This window comes from Cyrtonyx montezumae, unplaced genomic scaffold (genome assembly GCF_038088225.1).
Source record: "Cyrtonyx montezumae isolate F1298 unplaced genomic scaffold, pur_monq_1.0 scaffold_9, whole genome shotgun sequence".
Classification (NCBI taxonomy): Eukaryota; Metazoa; Chordata; class Aves; order Galliformes; family Odontophoridae; genus Cyrtonyx; species Cyrtonyx montezumae.
The window spans coordinates 13,444,125-13,460,174 of NW_027072100.1; the positions used below are offsets into that span (position 1 = coordinate 13,444,125).

The 16,050-nt window shown below is 55.9% G+C and overlaps 1 protein-coding gene across 3 annotated transcripts in view; it reads left to right on the forward strand.

Moving 5' to 3' along the window:
* Nucleotides 1-1,285: 1,285 nt before the first annotated feature.
* Nucleotides 1,286-16,050, forward strand: part of NFATC2 (nuclear factor of activated T cells 2) — a 77,554-nt gene continuing 62,789 nt past the window's right edge. For 2 of the 3 annotated variants that reach the window (XM_065754045.1, XM_065754044.1), the window contains exons 1-2: nucleotides 7,905-8,121; nucleotides 15,013-16,024. In XM_065754045.1, the coding sequence (XP_065610117.1) occupies nucleotides 7,971-8,121; nucleotides 15,013-16,024 (1,163 nt within the window). In that variant the 5' untranslated portion in view covers nucleotides 7,905-7,970. Of the gene's footprint in view, nucleotides 1,430-7,904; nucleotides 8,122-15,012; nucleotides 16,025-16,050 lie in introns of those variants that run through there. The other variant, XM_065754046.1, reaches the window with a different exon arrangement.

Genomic DNA, 16,050 nt, shown 5'->3' on the forward strand with positions numbered 1-16,050 from the left:
CAGAAAGTTTGATTGTGATACCTCCTCCGAGTCGATTTTGGGACTGAGAGAGTGAAAAATGGAAACGGCGCGCGGGTGCCAGGCGGCCCTCTGCTCGGCGCCGGCCAAGTCCCGCTGCAGTGACTCACTCCCCGCTGCTGCCCAGGGCTCCAGCTGACCCCGGCAGCCACCCCGGCTCCGTGGGGCTGAGCGGTGCTGTCAGAGCGGGATCGCTTCTGGGGAGAAGCAGGGGCGAGCAGTGCAGGCAGCGCAGCAGCACACAGGCGCCTGTTAACGTGGCAGTGAAAGCTGCATGTGGCAGCAGCACACGGCTGGCGACATCTTGGACTTTATTTTCCTGTTTTCTTTCGCTTTATTTTCCTGTTTATACATAGTGCGTGTAAACACACCCACGTTGTCTTGGTTTCGGAGGCTTCCTCGGCTATTTCGTTCCTGCTGAGCTCCACGTGTATCAGTGGAAAGCTGTGGGGCTGCTCCTCTCTCTTCTAAAGGGATCCAGAAATAGAAGCAGAGAGGTCTGCAAAGTGCCACCAAACAAATTAACCCCTATTATTTTGTCTCACTTTTCGTCTCCTGTATGAAGACTTGAAGCAGCACTAATTAGAAGCCAAAGCCCGTGCCAGTAACGCGATGGGTATTAATAAGGTGCTGGCAAATTTAAAAGACGTAAATGTGAGCTTGGGACTCGAGTTCTCTCAATGATTTATTCAAAGGTAAAAGCAGCAGCAGCCTGGGCTCGTCCCTGCTGGGAAGAAGGAAAACTTCTGCACAGAAGCCCCGTTGCTCTGAAAGGCTTTGCAGTGCCTGCAAGTTTTGTTTAAAAAGCACACACTGGGATTTTTAACATCATCCATATTTCTTTCTTTCTCGCTCTCTAGCTTTCTGCTCAACAATTAAGTGCTTGTGCTGCAGACTGAGAAAGCCGCAGAGCTGCCTTGGCCCGGAGCTGGGAGACGTCATGGATTCCTGAGTGTGAATTTTGCAGGAAAGCCCTCGGTTTGGGAGATGGAGGCGATCCAGGGGTTTCCATGGCACTGGGATAAACAGGAGGAAACAGTGAGGGAATCCCGTTATTTTACAGCATTCAAAGACTATAAACACTCGGAGCAGGGAAGGAAGTGGCCTTTCCCTCTCTAGTAACCCTCATCTCAGAGCAGAGAACTGACTTCACTTCAGGAACAAGCTCAGCCCAGTTCGGATCCCTCTTAGCACCTCCAAACAGAGGAGGCGAGCAGGAGGGGTTCCCTCTGTCTGGGCAGCATTGGTCGAACATGGTTTAAAGAAGACTTTTTTTATTCTATTTTTTTTTTCCCTGATACTGATTTTTTTTTTTAATTTCTATTTTTTTTTTAATTTAAATTCCCGATGCAGAGAGAAACTGCCTGCAGGCTGGTACATTACCACCACATCATGAGGTCTATGGATCAAGGTAGGGTCTCGCTGGGGTGCCGTGTCTGTGCGCTGTGTGTGTGTCCCCGTGCCTCTCCCCTTCCCAGGGCTGCGCCGCTCACCGCGGCCCGTTGTGCCGCGGGCAGAGAGGAGGGGGTCGGGGCCGGGAGGTCCCGCGGGGAAGGGACCGGACGGGGTTTGGGTTTGGTTTGAAGGCGATACAAACCCGTCTGGAGAAACCTCCTTTAAACCTCGGCCAGAGAGGCTCTCCTCTTCCAAGCCATCACCCGAGGCGGCTCGCTGTCAAACCTCCGGGCCGCTTAACCCTTCCGCCCCCTGCCCGGGGCTGGATCTCAGGGCCCCGCAGGCGGCTTCCCCGGGTCCGCCGGCGGCGGAGGCGGCGCCGCTCTCGGACGGGCGGCTCTGGGGCCGCGCTGCGGGGCCGGGGGGGGGAGGGACGCGGGGGGACGCGGGTTCGGAGCTCCCCGGGGCGGTCCCCGCTCGGGGCGAGGCGGCCCGAGGGCTCCGGAGATGCGAGGGGAGACGCGCTCCGCTCCCGCTGCCCTCGCCGCGGCGTCTCGGTGCCGGTGGAGGGAAGAGTTAAGCGCGGAGAGAGGAGGAGTCTGAGCCGCCGTCAGCGCCGGCGCCGGGGTCCGCTCGGTCCCCGCTCGGAGCCGCCAGCCCGCTTCCGCCGCCGCGATCCCCCCCCAGTCCCGGCGGGGCGGGGGCCGGGGCACCGCGGCACGCTCCGGCTGCGGGGCCGGGGGGGGGGCCCTGCGGGGGCTGCGGCCGTCAGGGAACGCGTCCTCGGAGCTCCCGGGAGCGGAGCCGGGCGGAGGATGCAAGCCCCCGCAGCGCGGCTCTGGGTCGGCGCCGGCGCTCCCCCGGCCCTGCAGCCCCCTGCCCGCTCGGCACAGCACCCCGAGGGCCGGGCTGGGGGTGCGGGGGGGAGGGGGAGCGCAGGTGAGTCGCTGTTTCTGACGGCGGAGCTGCGCTGGGGGGCGGGGGGTGGAGGATGGAAGCGCTTTTCCAGCGGCTCGTCCCATTTTCGGTTCGGCTCCGCTCCCCGGGGCCGCCCCACGCGGGGTCGGGGACGCGCGGGGAGGGACGCGGCCGCTGCCGCGGGGCTGCGCTGGCAGAGCTCGTAGTAGCGGCTGTTTCTTTTCTTTTTTTTTTTCTTCCTACCTTAGTAAGCTCCCCGGGCACCTGCCAAAATACACTCTTAACACGCGCACCCGAAAGGGCTCATCCGAGAACTCGGTAGAGCCAATGGAAAGGCGCGGACGGGCTTTGCACCGCCTCAGGATCAGGCCATCGCGCTGCCTCCCGTGTCCTCGGTTTTCTCCGGCCGCAACTCCCTCTCTCCCGAGCGCCTCAGCTCTTAGTCACTCTCACAACAACCCGGAGAGGATTCCTGCCCCCACAGAACACTGCAGGAGTTTCATTAATGTAGGGCATGTAAAAAAGTGTAAATTTGGGCTCTAGCCCCACCTTACAATTAGAGCAGGCTCAGAGTGGGGAAGGAAGGCTGCACGTGGCTGTGTGCAGAAGCGCAGTGCTTTCCAGCCGTGCTCTCTTGAGCTGCAAATGTCAGCAGGACGCGTGCACAGCAGAGGTTTTCATCAGGTGACCACGTCCCCGTGTCGTCCCGATTTCCCACATTCTCGGCGTGGCCCCATCCTGCGGGCCAGCACTTAGAGCAGCTCACAGCCAGTGAATCACTACGGAGCCTCTCTCACAGGGCAGAAATCGCATTCGCAGATGGGACACTGACATAATTGGAGCACTCTTTTATAACATTCCAATAGATATTCTAACTGAAATGTTTCATCATTCATTTTTTGGAAGCGGCCAAGGATAATAATATCCTAGAGCTTCTTTTCCACTACTGGCTTCATCTATTTTTTTAAACTATGATATGCGCATTCCTTTGGTTTGCACAGCAGACTTCAGAACTTAATGGGAACGTGGAGATGTGAGCAAATTTTCCATCGTCCTTTCTTGCCAAACCGCTTTAAGCCTAAAATTTGGGGGTACCATCTCTGACTCAACCTGAGCCCAAAATTGAATGGTAGCTGTGCAAGTGCGTCCCTTAAAGGAAGCGCCGGAATATTCCCCCCCCCCGTTCCTTTTTCTCTCGTCGTGCTCCCGCTCCCCAGGCTGAGCCATCAGTGCCTTGTGGTCTGAGCTCATTTGAAGAGCTTGGAGAAGGTCCACGTGCGAGCCCTGCTAGATTCCTGTCGTTCGCCCCATGGACCGTCAGCGCTCTTTGGTTCTGAGGACAGCTTTGTGAGGCAGTTTGTAAGAGGGATTTGTACCCTCTCTGAGTTTGAGGCGCCGAACAGAAGCACAGCATTTTAAATCACCCTTCCCTCCCTCTTCCCCATCAGAGATGTTTGATGCGAGCGTTCCATGCCATGCACATGGCAGCTGGCAGTCCCTGTGCTTCGAGAGGAGCGTCCCGCTCCTTTCTCAGCTCTGAACACGGTCCGTTCCCTCGTGCTGCCGACCTTCCTGGTGCGGGGAATGCCGTGGGGCACTGGAAGGAGAAACCGAGACTCAGAAGCGGTGTATGAGATCCGCGGTCGATGTGAACACTGAGAATTGTGTTCAGTGCTTTTTAAATCACAGTCCGCACTACACTAAAAAATATCCGGAGCTTCGCTGTTGGATCTCTCGTCCCCGAGTACCTCGGTAGTCCGGCGTTCACATACTTCTGAAGTTTATTAAAGCGGAGTCCTGCCAGGGGCGAGCTCTCGTCCAACTATGTGGAAAAGGACTCCTTCCATTCTCCAGTTCCCTGAAATGGCAACACGATGTATTTCCAGTTATGCTCTGTGCGGAGGCTGCCGCAAGTATACGTGGCTGCAATTTTTGTTACTGCTGCCAAGGACAGAGTTTTGCTTAACTCCTTGAAACACCTTTCTGGCTGATGAGAGCAGCAGTACAGAAAAGCAGGAGCTGACGCTGAGCCCCAGAGCTGCAGTGTGGGTGTCGGTGTGGGTCGGGGGGGCTGCGTCACTCGAAGGGAGAAAACATGGAGGAGTCTCATGGAGAGGAGCGGTTCCTTGTGTGGAAAAGGAGAGTTAGGGACAGCAGCTAGTGTTTCCTGTCCTCGCACGCCGCATTCTAGCCTTTCTCTCCAGTCTTAATGGGAAACAAGCATTAGGAAGCGTTTGTCACATTGTTTGGGTTCTTCCTTTGATTTGGGGTGGCTGGATGCCTGTTCTGAGCGCACGTCTCGAGCCCACAGATGACTTCAGCCTGGTAGTTCTCCTGCCTTGTCTTCACTGCAGATTACTAATGGCCCTCTGGGTGGATTTGTAAGTCCTGTAGCTGCAACGCTCAGGCATCTTTTTCTGACGGTTGGCTTGAGAACGTGTTTGGGGTTTAAGTTAAACTCAGTCCTCGGAGGACTCCAGAAGCTGCAGCTGTCCCTCGATCTGCATGCTGCAGCTGCTTGCACCCCGTGATGGTTGGTTCATGCATTTCCATTTAGGCCAGATCTGAGCTCGACACAGCACGTCGGTAGGTTCCAGCACAGCCCGCGGGGCACAGCATCGTAACTCACACCTCTGCAGCCCTGTGGGAAGCGTCGTTCCCATCGGACCGATGTCCTCACGTGCCCTGTGTGCACAAGAAGGGAGCAGGGGAAGCTGCTGAGCAGCGTGCCCGGTGGCTCAGCTCCCTGACATCTGTCAGGTTGTGTGCTGGGCAGAAGAGCTGACTCCTGCAAACTGAGCTAATTCCTCCGTTTCTCCAACACTTCTCTCATTGCTGTCTTGTCACCCGAATTCCTGGCCAGTGTCAGAATTTATGATTCGATGAATTAGCAGCGAAGCTATGTCGTATGACATGGTCCTCTTGGAAAGCAGAAGGTACATTTTCCATTTGTGGAGTATTACTAATTCTAGGAGTAGCTCAGGAGAACTTCGAAACTTTACATTCTTAATGGGTTGCAGACGAGCTGGGAAGCACGGGATAAAGGATCGGAGAGAGGCCGAGCAGAAGATGGGGTCACTTCCCCATGCTCTCTGCCAGTCACCCGCGTCTAAATTTGAAAGGCCAATGTTATCATTTGCGTCTTTTCTTTTTGTGGCTAATATAAATGATGTTATCCACTCGTGCTCCATGTGTTGTGAGCTGGAAGGCTGACAGCTCCCTTTAGAGCTCAGCCAAGATCAGCAAGTCTATTTGGTTTTTCTAACAAATTTCAAATAGAACGGCCAACGATAAAAGCTCAGTGCTCCAGCAAATGGTAAGCATCATTTCAGAACAGATAAATAAAGATGCCAATTTAATATATCTTCTTTCTTCAAACTCAAACACTCGGGAACGAGTTGAAGCCCTCAGACGCCGCAGCCCCCGCCCCCCGCGGGGCCGCTCCCCGCACGCGTTCCCGGGGGCAGGAGCTCGGCCCCGGCTGCACGCAGCCTCCTGGGGGGCCCGGTCCCGGATCCCGGTAGCCACGACCGCTGATCACCGGCTTCCCCGGCTGCACCCGGCGGCAGCGCAGCCCGTTCGTGGCCGCAGCGCACAGCGAGGAGCTCCAGAGCGCTGGGAATCCACGTCTGTAGCGTCAGGAATCGCTGCAGCAGATGAGGTGGACTTGAACCGTGGTCTCCGGCTCAACCGCAGAGAGACACTGCATCCGTTAGGGAGCCGAGCAGGAGGAGCAGCCTCACACAGCCCCGGCCTTTGCGCGCTGCTCACACGCGTGTGCACACAGCTGCACGTGCACAGTCCACACCCGCTGCTGCTCGTGGCTGCGGGGGGGGACGCTGCACGGCTCGGTGTGCTGCGGCTCGTGAGAAAAACTCCTCTAGTCTTCGCGGAGTTAAAACACGGCACTGAGCGCAGTGACATCCCTCGTTCATCTGGCGGCTGCGAATACGGAGCAGCGTGCAGACAGAGCATACCGGTAGGGCTCCTGCTATTTCCAGCTAACCGTCTCCTCCTGCAGAGGTCTCAGTACAAAGCTCAGCCCAGCAGGTCTGCGGGACCCCCTGCCCCCCAGGAAGGCTGCTTCCCCTATCCGTAACCACGTTCGAGTAAAGAATGAACGTCACTAAGGCCTGATGTCCCACAGCAGTGCCCGTGCAGGTGCCCTCCCCCCCTCCCGGCAGCAGAGGGCCCCGTGCAGTGTTTGCTTTCGCCAATAGGTGCCCCTAACGCATCCCGGAGCTGCGGGCACGGTGCTCGCCGGGCGCCCCGCAGAAGCCCGGGGGAGGAGGAGTCCAGTTCTTGTGCTCTGATCTGGGAAAGCACAGAGGGAAACAGCGTGATGAGGAGGTCATTCCTTGGCTGCCATCTAAAGGTGACAGGTTGGAACCCTACATGCTGAGACCCCGATTGATGTGCCAGACTTTCTGCCAGCTCAGCCAGCAGCTAGGGGCAGATTTGTAACGCAGTTAACGTTGTCCTGCTGACTGACTTAACAACACAAACAAGTTGAGGTGGATGCTGATACACTTTTTTAACGACCTCGGTCCCTCTGCCTTTGCCCTTCTATGCTGCCCACGGGCTAAGAGCATTTTTCAAACCCACAGACCCAACGACAGCAGCGTGCACACTGCTAACAGGGGCCGTACAGACAGTGACTGTGGGAACAGAGCCCTCTGACCACAGCTGCTGCAAACACACAGATTTAGGATCTCCAGGTGAGGTCACGGCTGGAGGCAGCGGGCTGCTGGCAGGCAGGGCCAGCACGAGGTGCAGATGAACGGAGGCAATGTGGCCCAGGGGCAGCAGGACTCGGTCGGTGAAATGCTGTTTGTGAGCAGGCAGGGAAAGAACAGAGGCCTTGTGCAAGATGAGCTTCGTGTTTCTGCGAGTTGAGAGAGGTTGACTTGTGAGTGCAGGAGGAGATACACCCCGAAGCTGCCTGGTGCCTTGCAGAGAGGGGAGGGAGCACGTGGCATGGGATGCAAAGCACCTGGAGAAGGCGAGGGCAGCACCTGCGCTCCTGGAGCTGCTGCAGATCCCACCAGCACGGCCTGGGGTGGGGGAGGCAGCGTGCAGGACGCAAGGTCGTGCTCAGCACAGAGGGCGGCCCACGCCGTGGGAGCTCAGTGGGACTTCCCGAGGCTTCCCACGCCACCACTGCACCCCCAGCACTGTGCGAGGCCATCCGCGGCCCCACAGCCCCGCGCTTCCCTTTCCCGTTTCGCTTCCCCCGCTCCTCCAGCATCCTCCCGCAGCAGACACCCTCTCCCCGGGGCCGGTGCGGGCCGGGCCGGGCTCCTCCTCCCCGGGGGCGGCTCCGGGCTGCAGGTGGCTGCTCGGGAGCAGGAAGCTGCCACCGCTCGGCTCCCGATCCCCTTCTCGTGCTACCGCCGTCGGGGCAGCGGAGCCGCCCTCAGCGACCCCTGGAGGACCTTATTATTTTGTTTTGGTTCGGTTTGTTTTCCCCACCTTTCTCTTCCCCCCCCCCCTCCTTTTTTTTTTTTTCTTTCCCCCTCCTGACTCCACTCGCACTTGGAAGGATACCTCCGGCTCCCATCGCCCTTCGGGCTCCTGTCGCAGCAGGCCAGCCCCGGACGAGCCGCCCTCTCCGCCGCTGCCCGCAGGGGGTGGTCGCGATGAGCTCCGCTGCCCAGGGTGCGGAGCCCGACCCGCAGGACGGGACCCCCGGGCACTGCCCCGGCCCCGGCCCGGCCCGGGACGGCAGCCCGCAGGAGGAGTTTGATTTCTCTATCCTCTTCGATTACGACTACCTGAAGCCGATCGAAGGTTGGTGAGGAGTCGCCTCGCCCCGACGGGGCCCCGGGGCCGGGCGCTGCCTGCGGTCGCTCGGGGTCCCCGAGGCGCTGCCGTGCCCCGTGGGGTCGGTCCCCGCGCAGGACCCCGGGCCGCGTGGCGGTGGTGGATGCGGAGCGGTGCTGTTGGCACCTGCGGGCGGTGGCTGTCCCCGCACGCTGCCGGTGACCGAGCGTCCGCAAGCGGCAGCGGGATTTCTTGTTGGGTACGAAAGTGGTGCACGTGGGAACTCGAGCCCAGCGCTGGGAGACGAATCAGGAGCGCTCGGCTCGGTCGGTCTCCTTGAGACCGTCGTCATCGTGCTAGCGGGTGTGCTGGGGGCACGGGGCAGGAGCACGGCGGCGGTGGGCGGGCAGAGCAGGGGGAGCCGGCTCCCGCCTGGGGCTCAAACACCGTGCACTTAAGAACAAGAAAAAGTCAGTGCGTTCTGCTTTCCCGAGTGGATGCAGGTCCGTGGTGCTACCAGCACCGTGATGTGTTCCCTGAGGTTGAGACTGATAATTCTAACAGTTAATGGTACCAAGAATTAGCGGTTCCTATCCCTTGAAACGCGGGTTTGTGCGAAGCAGCGGAAGCTGAAAGAGGCAGAGCCCAGGGGATGTGCTGCCTGCAGGCTGCTTCTGAGAGCTGCTGTGCTCTGCAGAGCCGAGGAGGCGTTTCCTGCTCGTGGGAGCCCGCTAGGCCTGAGCTGGGCTGTCCGCAGAGAAAAGGAGGGTCCTGATGGACGTGAGCTCTTTGCTCACCTGTTCACACGCACACTGTGCCCGCACGGCCGCTGAGGAGGGGCACTTAATGGCAGCAGATGTACAGAGCTGGATGTTGCCTCCAGGTTCAGTGTAGACCAAACCTTACTGAAAGAAATCCTCAATGGGAAGAGGTCGGAGATTTTAATGAAAATGTGTTCAATCTCAGTGAAAGCTTCAGATACTTTTTTTTCTCTCTCCACATCTTTTCTTTCCTCAGTGCTGAGTCCTGCTGGGAGGCTCGAAGTGGGAAGTCCCACGCAGCATAATAGTGCGTAGGTGGGGGTAGAAAGTTTTAATCTTCTCAACCGCATAAACGCGGAGCAGTGTGTGCGTGTAGGAGAAGTAACTTCCTTCTCAAGCCTGCTTTCTCCCCGTCTGAATGACTGGGAGCCATAATTAGTAGTAATTTTGTTTGTTCCAAAGATGGTAATCATTAGCATAAAAAAAAAAGGAAAGATCACAACCATATATACCAGCATTGTAATCTGGAGAGCATTCTCTCTCGCTTTGAAAAGGCACCAGCCGACGTCTGCAAGCAATCCAGTATACATCCGTGACCTTTCATGTACAAAAGATTAAAGCGTGTTTACACGAGAACAGAAAATGTTCGAATTTTGGGGAAGGGTTTGTCCACATGCTGGTGGTAAATGCTGCTCGCTGTGCGTGTGCGGTGCTGCCCTCATCTGAACCGCACTTGGGAAAAACAGATCCTTTCTGTGGAGGATCCCAAATGGAACCGAAGCCATCGGAGCGTGTGAGGATGTCAGTGCTGTTCCTCACAGCTCCTGCACCAGCAACCCTCTGTGGACGCAAAAAGTCCTTTTTTCTTTGAAGAAGCAGTGGTAACCGTGAGGCCCCAGCACTGCGCCGGGAGAGGAAATTGTTTCTGGTGAACGTTTTTGAAGGTCGTGATGTGATAGTATCCACTGGAGCTTATGTTTTAAAAGTAGGATCAGTATCACAACTTGTTGTCATGGAAATGCCAGGAATATTCATCCTGAAAGCCGCTGGCGCTCAGCAGTGCTCGTGTGTGCCTGAGACAACAGGAACATGGATCGCTATGAAAGCAACAGGGGAAAAAGAGTCAATAAAAACCCTACAGTCAATATTATTAATATTGGATATCCCTCGTTCAGCCAACCGTTTCCATGAGCAGGAGCCTTGTACCCAGTGCCATTTTCCGTGTGCCTTTTCCCCTCTTTGCCAGACGTGGTTTATCCATCTGCTGCACTCCCCAGGCAGGAGGGACAGGGATGGGGATGTGCCAGTGGTGCTGTGAGGTGGCTCCCCTGGCTGCCAGGGACTCGTGGTTTCGCTCGGGTGAGGAAGATGCTTCCCATCCTGTCAGAGAGCCTGTCGATTCGCTTCCTTCCAGGGGACACACGGAGGTACCACTGCTGCTATCCCAAATGTCATCTTATTTCAAGCTTGGAAGGTGCAGGCTGCTCCTCGGGGTGGGCAGGTTCCAGTCCCAGCGGGGGCACGACGGAGCTGAGGAGAGCTTGCTCCTGCACAAGGGATTTCCTCATGGATGTGTTCTGACAGATGTTCTGTGTATTGTTCCTTAGCACTTCATGCTGCCTCTAAGCTGAAGAGACACAGAAGTGAAAATCCAGGCGGGTGCTCTGGGTCAGGTCTTGCATCTTTGCTCTGTGCTCAGCGTGGATGGGATGATGCGTGGGATGGCAGTGGCATTTGTTACAGCTGAGGTTAATCCCTCTGTGCAGTGGTCCCCTGAGTGCTGTTCTGAAATCTGGAATTCAAACAGAGCCCCCTTATAATGAGGTTCCACAGCGAAGGTGAGAGTGGCAGCTGGAAGCCTTCCCCACAGGACCCAGCCCTTCCTGCAGCTCGGCCCTGCTGCTGTTACACCTTGCAGTAAGGATCTACGGGGAAGCAGCTGTGTGTCTGTAATCCATGGAGGGGAAGCAGGGAATGTTTGTAAATGTGACTGTTCTGAATGCTTGTTTGTGCACAGACAGGCACAGGGACATTGCCAGGTCTCATAGATGTCGAACCCCAGATAGTTTGCCCACCTCATTCATTCTTTTTCTCCCTGTACGAAGCTGTCAGCAGGGGAAGGAGCAGTGCTTGCAGCTCAGTGCTGGGACCTGGCTCGGTAACACAGCACGCAGTGTTCTGCAGCAGCCCTACCGTAAGGAGACAAATATGCACATGGAGCACAGAATACCAGATTTCACTCAGGAAACCGACTTTCACTGTGAGCTTCCAAGCAGCTAGTGTAAATAGCAGAACACTCAGCATCTGACAGACACAGAGCGCTCGGCACTGGCCCTTGGAAACGACAATCTGCAGTTTTCAAAGTTTTGGACTCCTACACAAATAACTCCATCTAAATCACAGGAGCTGCTGCAAGCGGACGAGGACAACGCTGCGCGCCCCCACCCGCACGCAGCTGCTGTCCTGAGCTTTTCTCAGCTGGTGATCTGTGAACCCATCAAGGAACGCGGTCGCTGCGATGATCTGATGTTCCCTGGTCTCATGCTGCTTGGGAAGGTCGCGTTCAGCTGACAGCAGCTTGGAGGCGCTGCCTTCAAGTGATGCTGCAGAGTGGGGGCTGCTGCTGCCCCCAGCACGGGGACTGGGAAATGCCCTGGGCAGCGTGTGGAAAGCTGAAATCCTTCGGAACTTCACTCCGATGATCTTCCCCCCCCCCCCCCGTGTTTTAGCTCTCCTTGTTAACTGCGTCTAATGTGAGCACCTGGGGGGGCTGCCGGCTGAGCTGCTGCCAGCAGTCGTGTGTCTGCAGCGGCTGACGTGCTGCTTGTTTATTGCATGGCAGTGTGCAGAGCTCTGCTTGCGTTTCCTATCGTGAGGAGGGAAGATTGTCTTTAGAACAGTAACCGCGTAAGGGCTGTGGGACCAGGCGGGAGCGATGGAGCTGTCAGCGTGCACGGGGTGGGGGAGGACTTGGGGCATCCCGAGCCCTGGGGCCGGGACCGGAGGGGATGTGACGAAGTTTGCCGACAGCTCGCACTGAGCTGACGGGGAGCAAAGAGGTGCGGTGTTGCTTGGATGTGAAGCTCTTTTAAGTCCCTTTCAAACGAGAAGGACGTTGGGTCGGTGAATCAGAGGGTGATTCAGCAGCAAAACCTAAGGCTGAGAAGTGCCCAGGGGAGGGGAGGTGGGGAAGCGCTGTAATTACACGTGTGGAATGGAGATGCCGCAGGAGCTGGGTCACTCCCTGTGACGTCTGTTCAGCTGTGGTCGAAAAGTTGTCTGCAGGAGGAGCTTGGTCTGCATGTGGGATGCGGGAATGGGTGAATCCTTGGCGATGGCAGAACCCTGGGTGCAGAGCTGCTCCTCCGCAGTTGCCGCATGATGGTTTTAAAGCTACTTCAGTGTTTGAAAAACATTGCTAGGTCACCTGGTCCCAACAGCCCTCTTGGAGGGGATGCAGTAGCCCCTCACCTCCTGCTGCCTCTGGACAGGGGTTCGCTGCCCTCTGCTCCTGGGGGCAGCTTTTCCTGCATCAACCCCTGGAGAGGCACAGGCACTGCTGCCTGCCTGGGCCCATGTGCCTGGAGGCACTGCCCTGCTCTGGGCTGCGGTGTGTTCTTGTTGGTGCTGTGTTTGGAAGAACAAGCCCCGTGGTGCTTTTGCGTGGGTCCCGCAGCCCAGGCTGCTCGACAGTGACTTTGCCACAGCTCTGAAAGCACACAGGGCCTGGGGCTCTCCCCAGAAAAACCCTCATTCTGTGAGGAATGTGCTGAGCCCCAGCTGCTGTCTACAGCACTGTCACATCCCGGTGCTGCTGCCTGCTGCGTTGATAACTCGGTGCTGGGGTGGGGGTAGGGAAATGTTTTTGCTCTGAGGAAGGCTGTGGGTGTTGTCTGCTTGGCAGAGGGTGCCTGCCCTACTTGCTCCCTGCTAGCACTGTGAGCAGTCTGGCTTTGCGTGGCCGTGAAGCGCTGCAATGCTGTGAGGAACGCCGCGTGGAGGCACGGTCCTGTTGCAGCTTGTTGGCGTGCATAAAAAGGGTTATTAATATCTGGAGCATGGATCATCCTTTGGAGGGTGAAAGTGCTCGTGCAGACACAGTATTTCAGTGAAAGACAAAGTTAAAGTCTTCTGAAGGCTGATTTTTAATGAACCAGAATGAGGGAGGGGGGTTGTCTGCCGGACCTTAGCGTTACACGCACACGTACAAATATCTTGCTGCTTTCCCCGTAGCCCCCAATGCAAATCTCAGTGCAGCAGTGTCACTGCTTGGCTCGAGCTGTGAGGAGCTGTGCTGCTGTTCCCAGCAGCTCCTGGCACGCATCCGGAGCAGATGTGTGGGGCAGTGCTGGAGGTGCTGTGCAGGGAACCGTGCGCCGCTGTCCCTGGGTGGGAGCCACGAGTGCCGATGGCTGCGTGAATCCCATCTCAAGCCTCGCTCTGTTTGGTGCAAACTTTGCTTTATTGCATCAATTTAAATCCGAATGATTCTTCTGAAAGCAGTGGGAGTGATGTTCAGTGGGAGTGCCAGGAGGTGTGGGGCTGCGCTGAGCCCCGAGGAGGGGTGAGCCGCACCGATATCTGCGTATGATGCAACAGAATTTGGGTGATGTGACACACGAATTCCCACGGGTGAGATAATGGTGCTAAGAAGCGTGCAGCTCCAAGTTCAGTCACTCGCTGCTTCTTCCCTACTCCCCAAGGAGCAACGGGCTGGGATTAAGGGCTGGGGGGAACCCAAGGGCTCTGCAAAGCTCCCCCAGTCTCCTCTGATTCTGTCCTGTGTGGATTCTGTGTGGGTTGGTTGGTCGGTGGATTTCAATGAATGCCGATGCTCTGCAGTTCCTCTTAAGTTGCTCTGTTTTCTCCAGGTTGTGCAAAGTGTTCAGCACAGAAAGCAGCAGCAGTCTGAGGCTCTGCCTCTGTATCATCTTCAGCCCGAGTTAATTTTACCAAAAGCTCCTGGAGCTGATGAGTCCCATACTTGGGAAACACTGTTCATTTGGGGGAGAAAATGGGCTCATCATCAAAAAGTAAAGGTGGCTTTGAACTTCTCCTTACGTTTGCTACAGACCCAACTGTGGAGGGTTTTGCTTTTGCATTCAGAAGAATTCAGTAGTGAAAGCTAACAGAAAACCCCTGAAATTGAATCACAGTGGCTGTGTGTAGAAGCACCACTACGGGCTCTTCTGCTCCTGCACAAAGTGCAGTCGTCTCTGCCCTGGCTCTGCTGTGATGTACTGCTCATGGGAAATGCTTCCTCGTGAGGGGTGGGAGGTGGGGAAGGGCTGAGTGATGAAGTGAACTAACACAGGCCGAGAATCTCTGGCAACTGAGAATTTGTGCACCAGGAGAGAGGGTTACCCTGAACACTTCCCTGTTATTCCGTGCTTTGTGACTCCTCTCTGGACAAAGTGCTCCCTGAGCTGAGGCTGTGAAGTGTTTGCCTGTAAGCATGGGGTTGGATCCTTTCTGTCTCTCTTTTCTCACAAATCATTGTGAATGTGTTTTCTGGTCATCTGGTGCCTTCTCATGCAAAAGTTGTTAATAAAACACATTGGGCTGATAAGGAACCAGACAACTGGCTTTTGTTTTGGGAGCCTGAACTCAGCACTGGTTTCATGAAGCCTTCTTCTGGCTGGGATTTGATGTGTAAGAAATATTTTGCTCTCCATCGAAAGCTGTTCCTCAACATTTCGGTTTTAGGTAGGCTTGCTTGGAAGTGGTTTCATGATGTGATGGTCTCACTCCAGCTCATAGCTGATGGAAGTTGACTGGAACCACAATGCCCCAGTTGGTGCTAATGGGTTTAGTCGTCCAAATGGATAGGAAGGCCAACAGAGACTCTGGGCAGAGAGGCTGACGCGTTGTGTGCCCCTCCAGGTGAGCCCTCAGCTCAGGGCTCGGGTGGTGGGAGCCCGGCAGGGCAGCGTGGAGGTGCTGGAAGTGCTTCTGTCCATGCTGCATCTGCTCTGGAGCTTCCCTGGCTGTTAATCCAGTACTTTTCACAAATATGAATTGCAGTTAAAAATAATTAAACAAATATTTACCTAATATCTGATCACAAGCAGTTTATAAATATGCATATTTTTTAATCCGTGATTTCTCAGCTTCTGTAACAATATTTATAGTCTTAAAGAGACCCTTCTTTTTCCAGAAGAACCGACTCCACATAAAACCAACAGCCCACCCTCTGGAGTTGCATACGCTCATGATGTCTTGGACTGTGGCCTCAAGCCATGCCCCCTGCCTTTTCCTAGCCTTTCTGCAGATCCCATGGGCAGATATGGACAGCCAGATAGCATAGGGACAGCACCTACGCACCCTGCCAACACCGCAGGGGCCTCTGCTCCGAGTCCTAGGATTGAAATTACTTCATATCCTGAACTGATTAATTCAGGGGGTCCCTTCCGCAGCAGAGACACAGATGTTCTTTTGGTAGAACATCAGTCAAACTCAGCTACCACTAGCCCAAGGGTTACCCTGCCCGTCCCTGGCTTTGAGGGCTACAGAGAACCACTGTGTCTGAGCCCAGCTAGTAGCGGCTCTTCTGCAAGTTTCATTTCAGAGACAAATTTATCTCCTTGCACATCACCATGTGTTTCACCAAATAATGGTCCTAGTGATGACCTTTGTCCGCAGTTTCAAAACATCCATACTCATTATTCTCCTAGAACCTCTCCAATAATGTCACCACGAACAAGCATCACGGAGGAAACCTGCTTGGGACAACATTCTCCATCACCACGTCCCAACTCAAGGTCTTCATCACCAGGTGCAAAACGGAGGTACTCTTGCACTCAGCAGCCTTCCACTTCTCCACGACAGTCAAGGACCCCCTCTCCACAATCCTCTCCGCACATCCCCCTGAGGGACGACAGCTCTACGGTTACTTACACGCAGCTGTCCAGCGCTCCTCTTTCCATGGATGCTATGAGCAGCCTTCCTACAGATCCTTCCTGTGGTGTTCCCACGAAAATTTGGAAAACCAGCCCTGACCCTTCGTCGATGCCTTCACACAAAAACAGCATTCCGTGCCACGTCTTTCAGACTGTTGACTTCCACGGGCCCTGCGAGCAGGAGGACAGGAGAAACTCGGCGCCAGAATCGATTTTGTTGGTTCCTCCATCCTGGACAAAGCAACTGATGCCAGCGATACCTATCTGCAGGTATGTAATGCTTCTCGTGGCTGTGG